This window comes from Phlebotomus papatasi, chromosome 2 (assembly GCF_024763615.1).
Source record: "Phlebotomus papatasi isolate M1 chromosome 2, Ppap_2.1, whole genome shotgun sequence".
In the NCBI taxonomy this organism is placed as follows: domain Eukaryota; kingdom Metazoa; phylum Arthropoda; class Insecta; order Diptera; family Psychodidae; genus Phlebotomus; species Phlebotomus papatasi.
Genome location: NC_077223.1, coordinates 80305795 through 80317411, shown reverse-complemented (window position 1 = coordinate 80317411; position 11617 = coordinate 80305795). Strand labels below are relative to the sequence as shown.

At 36.3% G+C, this 11617-nt stretch overlaps 1 protein-coding gene across 1 annotated transcript; it reads left to right on the top strand.

The window, feature by feature from the left end:
* The first annotated feature begins 18 nt into the window (after positions 1-18).
* LOC129801057 (protein artichoke-like) lies at positions 19-8966 on the top strand. Its single transcript, XM_055845816.1, has 5 exons — positions 19-649; positions 709-1685; positions 6890-7057; positions 7112-8512; positions 8571-8966. The coding sequence occupies exons 1-5, from the start codon at positions 149-151 to the stop codon at positions 8815-8817; spliced, it is 3294 nt and encodes a 1097-aa protein (XP_055701791.1). The 5' UTR covers positions 19-148; the 3' UTR covers positions 8818-8966.
* Positions 8967-11617: the final 2651 nt, after the last annotated feature.

Here is an 11617-nt window from a genome sequence, read left to right as displayed (position 1 = left end):
TTCAGTGACAATCATGAGGTTTCTTAACAATGTTGTGCAGTTCGCGATTTTCGGGGTGGTTTCCCTCGTTGCATCTTGCGAATTTTGTAATCCAGAAGTTAATAAAAGTGGAGAGATAATAAAAGTGATTTGCACTAGTGTGGATTCCATGTTTACCATATCAAAAGAGTTGCAACCAACATGGACCAAGTTGATCATTGTCAACAGACCAGGGTCAACTTTTACAAACGCAGAGCACGAATCATCAAATTTACGATTCATCCAGTATCTGAATCTATCACGAGCTGGGAATCTTATAATGTCTGATCACGGATTCAGGGACTATCTATCACTCACGACACTTGACATGAGTAACGCGGGAGTCAGAGAGTTGAAGGGCAACTGGTTCACCAAAGACAACCTCATAGAACGAATTGTAATGTCTAGAAATTCGTTACAGGCAATCAGAAAGGATAATGTGAAGATCCTCTCCAATGTTATCAGCATAGATTTTTGTTACAATGAGATCAGTTTCATAGAAAAGAATGCCTTCATTGATTTGCTGAAGTTAGAAGAACTGAACCTGAACAACAATCAACTTACTGAACTAAACTTAGGAGAGATCCCGAACCTCAAGTCCTTATCGGTCATGGATAATTCTTTAGAGAAGGTTGGTTTCTTGTCGTTAGGTATTTAATTAAGTTTGAGGCTAATGCAAGTCTTTTTCAGCTGACTACCGGAGCCTTTAGTCGTATGCCAAACTTGCAAGTCCTAAATGTTGCACAGAACTTCATCAAAACAATCGATCCTCGCCCGTTTGAAGAACTGACCAATCTCAAAATACTCAATATCTCAGGAAATAGCATCAAAACTATTTTCCCAGAAATGTTTACTGGACTTGCTAAAGCTAGACTGTTGGAAGTGGATTTGAGTAAGAACGATATCAACAAAATTGATCCAAACGGATTTTCAGAATTGAAAAATTTACGATCACTAAATCTATCCCAAAATTCTCTATCAACGCTGTCTCCTAACATGTTTGATGGTATGCGATCCCTACGTAAACTTTTCCTCAATACGAACGACATCACTAGAATTGAAGCCAAGACATTTGGAATTATGCCAATTCTGGAGATTCTTGAAATGTCCGAAAATCAGATAGTAAATTTAAATGAAGATATGCTCAGAGATGGTCTTCCTCGACTTCGAAAACTCATGTTAATACGAAATGACATCCAAAGCCTTCAACCGTCGTCTTTTGAACTTACACCAAATCTTGATTACTTGAGTTTGGCTAAAAATGAGATTGAATCATTGCCTCGGGATATCTTTAAGCCTCTGAAATTACTGAAGAAACTCCATTTATCTCATAATCGTATTGATGAATTGCTCCCAGAACACCTCAATCCACTCACAAAGCTCAATTCTCTACTCATAAACAACAATAGAATTTCATTTATTCCGGACCTGGATAATGAATTCACTATGCTAGAATATGTGGCTATTGAAGGGAATCCCTGGCAGTGTACATGCTTCAACGAATTAGTGATGTGGTTGGCAGACCGTAAAGTGGACTACCGCAAAAGGAATCTTTTAAACGGACAAATGCCAGTTTGTGTAGTAACTGGAGTAGAGTTCTGTGTTAAAAATATTACTGCAGTTCGCATCCATAGAATTGTCGATATATATGAAAATGGACTGGGATAGAAAAAGTCCGGAAATATGCATTTGTTTAGTAGAGTCCACCTTACGGAGTGAAAAACGTACGAGTTCGTATTTAGAAATGGCTGATTTGATTTTTTGTATTTATAAATGGATTATTAAGAGCAAACGATCCTGAAAATCCAATAATATAGATTGGTATTTAGAATTTTGATGCCTTTGGGAACTGGACTTTACCTATGGTCCTATGTTCAATATCGCATTACTAAGTCATTTGTAAATCTGAAGAATGACTAAAGTAAATTTGTAGAGTGCTCGAGCTCTTGTAAAATAGAGCATTCTACTATTATTTCTTTACAATTTATATTAATTTATGAAGGACTGTGACCACAAATAAGTTTGAAAAAATCTCAATTGTTGAATGATTCGATGTACACTAGTAAGCTAGATTAGTTTAAGTCATTATTTATAGGTAAATTGATTTATTAACTTTTTGCAGAGTTTTATTAATAATTATAAATATAGAATTATAATAGATTTTTTAACGCTTTCAAAACTACTACGACATGGATAACAAAATTGACTAAGTCGAAGGGAATAGTGTTTCTAAAGTCTGGGATTTTCCAAAACTCGAGATCGCGGGATTTAAATGTTTCATTAAGTCAGAACATTGGAATCTCGGGATTTGAAAATATAATATAATAAATAATAAATTTATTCAAGCTCTACATTTCCCCCCTTACCATGTGTCTTCCGCCGCCTTAGCGTTGTTGACCAGCCTTCGAAGCCAAACGGCAGAAATGCTTCTTCATTGGCTGTGTAATCTAATCTAAATCCCGGAATCCCGAAAATTACAGGAACTTAAAAAATCTTAAAAAATCGAAAATCCCGGATTCATTACAATCCGAGGATCTGAGATTTCAAAAACCCAAGATTTGAGATTTTTGGAATCTCGTGATCCCATTTTAGTCAATGAGGCCATTTACACCGCCGCATTGGATTGAGATTGAATTGACCCAAAATCGGGTTTTGGGACAATTTAGGCTCAATCTAAGACTAAGACTTCAAAGTTGAAGCCAATTTCTTACTTTCACATACAAATGCGTATGGGAATTTTTCTGCACTCGTGATCGTTATGCTAAATATTTAAAAAGTGAGAAGTTTCTCCGTATTATAAGATACCTTTCCGTATGGAGGGATAAATATACTAAATTTTTGTTGAAATAAATTTTTCCTTGGAGCACTGTGCGCTGAGTCCGAATTTAATTTAGGAATTGGCTTCAAATAGCTCCATATAAAAAGGCCAACTTGCCAGGCGCTTGATCTAAGACAGCAATATAAATGGTTTCATTGATGCCATTTACATCCCCGCATTAGATTGAGACTGCATTGTCCCAAAATCTGATTTTAGGACAGTTTAATCCCAATCTAATTCGGCAGTGTAAATAGCCTCAATGTTCGATCACGCGATTAATCCTGGATTTGAGGGATATCGTATTGGATTTGAAACCCCAGTGTGTCGGATTAATACAAAATAGAGTGTTATACGAGATAATTAGTTTTGGTAATAGCTAAATATTCGATTAATCAGGCAATCGACAAACGATATAAACAATAATCAGAAACAATTTGTGACTGGGTACGTTCGAGAATTACCATTCATAATTTCAAGGCAAAAAACAATTCGAAGAATCTATGCGGTTATAGGTGCTTATGAACGAAATATCGACTTATATTTTCTTTAAGACATTTGCGAAAATGAGAGACATATCTTTCTAAAATAATTTTCGAAATATTGTGGCAAAGGGAGTTAGAAAAGAATAGGAAAAATATTTTTAAAGGAAGGGAAGATGAGGCTATACTTTGAGCTGTAGGCTTACATTGATATACAATTTTTCGCATATTTCTAAAGGCCTCTACACATTGAGAGCAATTTTCGTCAAAAATTGCTTTTTTGTCTGCATCACTATAGAGGTAGAAATGTCAAAAATGCAATTTTTGATAAAAATTGCTCCTAATGTGTAGAGGCCTTAAAGGAAGCTGAGGCTTACAATTATTTTATTTAGTTCCACAATTGTGTTGTGAAGCAAAATTACATTACGTTTAAGCTCAGTTTGACCAGCAGGGGTCACCTTACAGTTTTATCAGGGGTCGAAAGCAAGTACTTAGGCAAAAGAATAAAACACATTTTTTTTTTGAAATAGGTTTTTTATCCAATTTTTAAATGGATTTGGATCTTATCATGATATAATTTAGTTTCTTAAGCTAATTGTGAAGCTGAATTACATTGTGATAAAGCTGAGTTTCATTTAAAAAGAGCAGAAAAAGGCCTCTTTAAAAGTTACCCACTTCCCTGACTGCGTCCATTCAATCCATTTGGGATCGATATGGTCAAGTTCGGAATTTCAAAACCTTTCAAATAAAATCAATCTTAGCCAAACAACTTTAAAAGTACGCCCTCTGTAGTAGATGCAATTTGATCTAAAAAAATTAGAGATAGATAACTTTTCAAAGAGAATTAGATAATGATAGAGGTTAACAGGATGAGCCAATAATAATAAAAAAAAACTATAGAAAATCTAGTTATGGGGGGTCATTGAAAAATGGTAGTCGATATTAGGTGAGATTCTTAACAATCTCACCTACTATAATCCTAACAAAATTTCATGTCGTCCGATCGACCTCAAATTTGGCCAAAATGTGTTTCAGCACTTCCTGATCACGAATATATATGTGGCTAATTTACGTTCCCGGCCGGCCGGCCGGCCGGCCGGCCGCTCTTTGGAGCTTAATAGCTCCTAAACTAAAAAAGATATCGACTTGCGGTTTTCGGCAAAGGTTATATATCGGGTGAAAATTGCAACTTGGTGCATAGACCCCCCACCCCCCACCCCTCCTTCCGCCATTTTGAAGACCCCCCTTTTTTTGTTTTCTCAATAGCTCCGCCCCTATGGCATTCAGCGGACTCAAATTTTAGTATGTTATAGCTGGGCCTTAGAGCTTTCCATCAATACCAAACTTAAGGTCCCCCGACCCCCCTGACCCGAGCTATAAGGGTCCAAAAAAAATTTCTTAAAATGGCCATAACTCCGGTTCTAATTGTCAGAATTTAAAAAGTGAGGGCTTTTTGGAAAGCTCTCGTGAAATGCCACTTCCCCTTCTAACATCACAAGTTCATAAAACCACCGCTAGGGGCGCTTTTTTTAAAAAGAAAATTTTTAAATCTTAAAAGTTAAATAACTCAAAAATTCCATTGTGCATCGGGCTGAAAATTTAGTATGTTGTAGCCGTTAATTATACCTATCAAACAAAAAAAAACCTTAAGTCGATCCATAACCCCTGACCCGAGCTATAAGGGGTCAAAGTTCGAACATTGACCGGCCTCTATCTCCGGTTCTAACTAACATAGCGACCTAAATTTTACCTTTTTGGTTTCGTCTCGATGAGCACTTTCAGATGGAAGTTCAAAAAGTCACCACAAGTGGCGCTGTGATAGCGTCAAAATTCATCGAAATTCAAAGTCACTTTTCTCAAAAACGGCATTGTGCAAGTTAATGAAATTTTAGTATGTTGTAGTCCAGTCTAGGACGTTTCCAAAATGGTGCGTATGCGCGCTGTGGTTTCAATAGAACCGGAGATATGAGGGGTCAAAGTTCACGAAATTCAAAAAATCATATCTCCGGTTCTATGTGACCGATTTTGATGAATGAGGGCTTAAACGAAAGATCTCACCAAATGCTACAACTTTCTATAATGTTTGAACTTCGTGGGACCAACACCAGGGGCGCCACAGTCGAAAAACCAATTTCAATATCACATAACCTCAATTATCTCGACTGTCGCTTAACCGATTTTGATGATTACTTCGACATAATTGTAGAGGACATTTGTCTCTACATTTCGTCCATACATCATTTTCCGATCAGACTACGCTATCACTCCGATTTTGCCGTTTAAGTGTGAAAAAATTGATTTTTCCCATAATAACGCTTTGAAATCACTCAGATGCCAATTTGACTGCCTCTACTCCACAAAGACACTTAAAATAGGGTTTTAAATGGAAAGTCCCACAAAAGACAACAATTCTTTGATATAGTTGAAGTTCAACAAATGACTACTTGGGGCACTCTGGATGAAAAAACGAGTTAAGAAACAAAAAAAACCTCGCTTATCTTGGCTTCTGAGTAATCGATGAGTTCAAGTTCTACGGCAAAATTATAGAGAACATTCTGGTCTACATTTCACCCATATAACACTTTTCTGTCAGTTCATCCAAATCCTTGATATTTTGGTTTAAATACAAAATTTGTATAATTTCACGAATTTGATTCAAGATAACTGAATGGCGTCTCCCAACTTCAGCTCCAAATCGAATTTGCATGCACTCCGAGTTAGCTCACGTTAAGAATCTCACCTACATAAGCCGGTTAGGATTATCTGTCCCTTTCTTACCCTTTGATCTTTAAATCGATATGAAGACAGATAAAAAACATGCAGATATTCCGATATTTTCAATGAAATTTTTAAACTTCAGAATAATTAATTTGTGAATAGATATTTTTAACCATTTTGCCTAAATACCACACTGTTAAAAACCATTATAAAGAAATAAAATTTAATATCCGTAGGGCGAAATACTTTTTAATATGCTCGTACACATTACGTGTAAAAAATAATGTAAAATTGAATTTATAAAACTGTAGTTTTGTTTAAAATGTGTAAATATATGATATTTTATAACTATTCAAAATGCTGTAAATTTTATTTTTATCCATCTCTGTAAGTAACATATGAAGTGATCAAGTTTAAGGCGAACCATTGATCTTTAAAAGACCTTCAGTTATCTGCAATTCAAAAATTACCCAAAAATGACTAATCTGGATTGACACATTGCGGTTTTGAGAAAATATATTCCTTCCAAGAAGCTTCTGAGAAGTTAGTGGTCAATTTAAAAGCATTCCTCTTTGGTCGTTAAAGAAGTAAAATGTAAGGTAATATCCGAAGAGATGATCATGATAAATAGCAGATGGACATGCCAGAGATACACAATTTCAGCAATATCTAAATTGAGAACTAGTCCCATAGAGGTGGAAATAAATTGTGCTGATGTTCTGTTGCATTTCCTCGAGAATCAAATGCTTCGTGCAATTGATACTGCAGATAAATTAGTGTATAAATTGGTTTTATGCCCACACACATTTCTAGAAAATCAAGAATCTCTTGAACTTGATCTCTAAAAATCCAACAGCGTGAGCTTTAATTGCAATTGTGTTGAGAATCTGCATGGGATGCAGAGTGACTCAGGCGGTGCTTCAAAGAAGGGAAGGGAGACAACGATGGAATGGTCAAATGGGTGGAAACCAGTTCTAAGGTGTCGCCTTGGAAGTGCACTTTTCCCATCGGAGTTCAACCTCAGGCAGAGACCATACAAGTCATTCAGTACCTGAGTGACTTGCAAAGTGTACAAGTGACTCTTCAAGATGAAGTGGATCGTGGCATTCTTCATCACCTGGATGCTCTGTGGCATCGTCCGGGGAGAGACAAAGTGCCATCCAGTCTTTGTTGGCGGCATCATGAAGTTCATTGAATGCCAGAATGTGATATCTATTGATGAGGTCTTGTCTGAACTTCAACCCGAGTGGGTGAGTCTGAGTGTCGTTAACAAACCCACTGAGATCTTCTCAATGGTTGGGGAAGTGTTGTCCAAGAACACCTTAATCAACATTGAGGATATTGATCTGTCCAACTGTGGAACGCTCGACATTAGAGAGCCCTACTTCCGCGAATACCTCAATCTAAATCGCTTGAACATCTCATCAACAAAAATAACTCACCTAGGACCCTACTGGTTTGGTAGACTGAACTTCCTTGAACTCCTTGATGCAAATAGCAACAAAATTTCCGAAATAAACCGTAGCTACTTCATGAACACCACCAAACTTCAGAGATTGTGGTTGCAGAACAATGAAATTAAAACCATTGAGATGGATTCCTTTAAGGATCTACGACGCCTTGAGTTCCTCGACTTAAGCTTCAACCGCATGACTCGATGTGAATTAGGAGCTATTCCATCGTTAAGAATTCTCCTGGCGCGGAAAAACCTGATCACAACCCTGACGCCTAATGCTTTCCTAAAGATCCCAGAACTTGAGTACATTGATCTTTCTGCTAACATTATAACCAGTCTCAGAGAAAAGACATTCACCGGTCTAGCCAATTTGAGGGAGATCAATTTGTCAGAGAATGCCATCAATGAACTTCTCTCATTGACTTTCTACGGCTTGGCCAACGCCCGTATATCCAAAATTGATATCAGTCGGAACCACATTCATACGATCAATAGGGATGCTTTTGAAGGACTAGGACTCCTTCAAAAACTAGACATGTCCCAGAATACCTTAACTGAAATCGATGACTTCACCTTCATCGGTCTTTCAGCACTTAAAGAGCTCAATCTATCTGGAAACCGTATTAATGAAATCCGTAGTGATGCCTTTTCTACATTAATCTCCTTGGAAACCCTAGACCTTACCCACAACTCCCTGGAAACTCTTAAGGAAGACATATTCGGTAAAAGTGGAGCAAATCTCAAGAGACTCTATCTGAAGAATAATCAATTGGTTCAGATCGAAGGGAACGCATTTAGAACTCTTGTAAGCTTGGAAATCCTTCAATTAGACTTCAATAGGTTACAATTCTTTGAGGAGCACCTGTTCAAGACCATGAGACGCCTCAGGGTGATGCAAATCAATAACAATGGAATAGAATACTTAACTGGAAAGCACTTTGATAATCTTCTGGATTTAAGTGAGCTGTATATGCACAGCAATAGGATTTCCTACTTTCCCAATACAACAAACACCTTCCCGAGGTAAGGAACCTATTTTAGAAATTATTCAAAGGACCCAATTTCTACCTATTTCTTGTAGGCTCTCCAAGATCACAGCTGAAGACAATCCTTGGCAATGCGTTTGCCTTAATCGCTTCCTGAACTGGGCCTCAATGCGAGGCATTTACTACGTAAAGGAGAAGTACAACGGAAAACGACCAGTTTGCGTTGCTGTAATTCCAGGATGTGTTCATGATATTGCACTGGTTAGGGAGAAACAGGTCGTGAAGATCTACGAAGAAGCTCTCTTTCAGTATCTCAGGACAACGTATACAGGAGGAGAATAGAACTTAATTTTATCTGAGACTATTAAACCTAATTGCTTATTTATGATGGATATTCTTTTCTTTCAATTCTAATACTTATATTTAATAAAATTATAATAAAAAGACTTAGGAGAATATCAATTAAATAAACTTTTAGTGAGATACCTGTTTATATTGCATTATTCAATTAAATTTATTAAAAAAAAATCTTTGATGATCGCTCAAATGAGAGAAATATGATACGAGTTTGTGATAAGTTTACGAAAAAACATAATCTATCTATAATCTGCATAAATATGCATAGAAACACTAGGTGAACCTTTCAAATGAACAAGTATTAACCATCCTTTTGAAAGAATCAAATATGAGTCTTTCTGGAGTGCCCCTCTATAGTTCTTACAATGCCTTTTGTTCTTATAATTCTGCAAAATTTCGCGTTGAAATAAATAAAAAACTTTTAATTTCTTCAAGAGACTTTCTAGGGCTCTCCACTAGTTTTGTGGTCCTAGTTTAAAATGCATTTTGTCCTTATCTATCAAAATTTCGCGTTAAAGGAAAGAAAAAGCTTTTTTAATTACCTCACTTTCTGGGGCGTCCAATTGTTCTAAAGGCTTTCTTGCGCCCATAAAGCTCTCAAAAAGCATTTTGCCCTTATATTTTTACAAGATTTCGTGTTGAAGTAAAAAACGACACTTTAAATTCCTTCAGGTGCTTTTTGGGGGCGCCTAATTTCTTGCATAGCTTTCTTGGCGCTCCTCTTGGCCCCAAAGCGCATTTTGTCCTTATATTCTTTCAAAATTTCGAGTTGAAATAAAAAAAAAAACTTCAAAATATTAAATTAAAATTGTGCTGAAAATACGCACAGCTCAAGTATGAGATGGTTCAGTATGTGCATTCTGTGTGTATGAGATTGTTCAGTATGTGAAATCTGCATAGCTCAAGCATAAAACGGTTTATATTATGTTGAAAACGCGCACAGCTGTTAAACATAAAACGATTAAGATTAAGAAAACTGTTGACAATTTAGATTCAATTTTGTTTGACCTATGCAGGACTTATGCACAATTTTATCCATTTTATTCTTGAGCTGTGCTCGGCTGTACCGGTTTTGACGAGCACCATCTGTTTTAAGAAGTCTAACCGCTGTGCATGTTTTCAGTACAATCTTAACCATTTCATGCTTAAGCTGTGCATGTTTTCAAAATAATCTTAATCAAAATACTATTCTTCAAAATTTTTGATTTTTACTGTTGATCAACATTGAGTACTACATTTCTTGAAAAGGAGAGCTTCCACTTTTGCGTTTAACTTTTATTAAAAATTTCACTGTATTTTCAAAATTAAACCTGTAAAACTCAAAATTAAAAGTTAAATTTTTCAAGGAATATAGTAGTCAATGATACTGATTAACAGTAAAACCCCCCGCTCGAAGAATTTTTACCGTGGTAAGGGCGCCTTCGTGTACAACCGCACCCCCCACATAAGTGTCTAGATACTCCACTGATCCAGGGCTTGGGGATCTCAGTGGCGCAATAGGCAAGATCGTTGGTTCTTGGGCGGTGAGATTTCTGACTCGACTCTCAAAAGTTGTGAGTTCGAGTCCCGCCTGGTTCAAAGGCCTGAATGTCTAGAAAAAAGACATTTTCACTGTGATAAAACGTCATAAAATGCACCACCTCTGCCCAAAAGAAACACCGGGAGCATGGAAGAAGCATTCACTACGAGGAAGACGTTTCTGGGCGATCTACGATCAGAAGATTCTTCCATGACACGGGACACATTGTAATGATTACATTGTAATAAGAAATAAAATGCCTCGATATGATTGATAATAATCCTGGGCCTATTTGGGCATTTAGCGTCTTCTGACCTGACGTAGCTACGCGATTTTAGATGGGTTTCAGACTTAAAATTTATTTATTTGACTAAACTTCTCCAAATTCACAATTTAATGAAACTAAAATTTAATGTTTTTAGGTGATTCTATCTCAAAAACACCCAAAACCTAAAATCATTACTACATTTGCCGCCGTGCAATTTGTATTTCGACTTTATATCGTATAAGAATTTTGGAAATCTGTAGTTTCTATTTTTTAACGTTATTTTGTTTGTTCGTCTATCTGTCTGCATGTCCGACAGTTACCATGCCTAGAGATCAAACGTTCATTCCTAATAAATAACGATTTTCAAGTTCAAAGGTTAAAAAGGCCCTAGAGAGCATATTTCTCAACAGAATAGTATTATGTTTGGGCTCGTTGTAAAGGTCTGTGCGTTGTAAAGGTGGAATTCTAATTTTAAAATGTTAATTAACAAGAATTTAGAACATTTGTAACTTATTTCTCCCGAATTTTCATCCGCTACTATTTTCCGAATTAGATACAAACTCAATTTATATACTATTAAAATAACATTTATAATATAGTCCTATGTAAGTACTTTGTATTTTTGGGCATGAATAAAATTCAATTCAATTCAATTCAAGCACAAAATATTCACCTTGATTACCTCTAAAACATATTCAAAAAATAAATTATAGGAGCCGTTTTCGAAATAAACAAAAAATGGTTTTGGACGGGAAGAAGGAGGATCAGGGGAAAAAGAAAAAAAGCCTTTCCTAGATAATGTCTTTTAGGGGCGTCGTTGAAGACCGGAAGACGATATTTCTTACCGTTTGGTCTCTAGCCGTATCAGAACTTGAAAAGTCAAAAAGAACGTGTCATTTGGCCATATAAATTCAATTCGGAGAACTTTCGAAACAATCAAATTCTAGAAGTTCTAGTTCGATTCCGAAATCTGTAGAATTTTTTCTTAAATCGTAAAA

Bases quoted from the DNA above. Each gene is read 5' to 3' on its own strand.
- LOC129801057 (XM_055845816.1), top strand. From the start codon at position 149: ATGTTTACCATATCAAAAGAGTTGCAACCAACATGGACCAAGTTGATC. The intron at 1,686-6,889 runs GAAAAAGTCCGG...AAAATCCAACAG, and splicing joins TATGAAAATGGACTGGGATA to CGTGAGCTTTAATTGCAATT. The intron at 8,513-8,570 runs GTAAGGAACCTA...TATTTCTTGTAG, and splicing joins ACAACAAACACCTTCCCGAG to GCTCTCCAAGATCACAGCTG.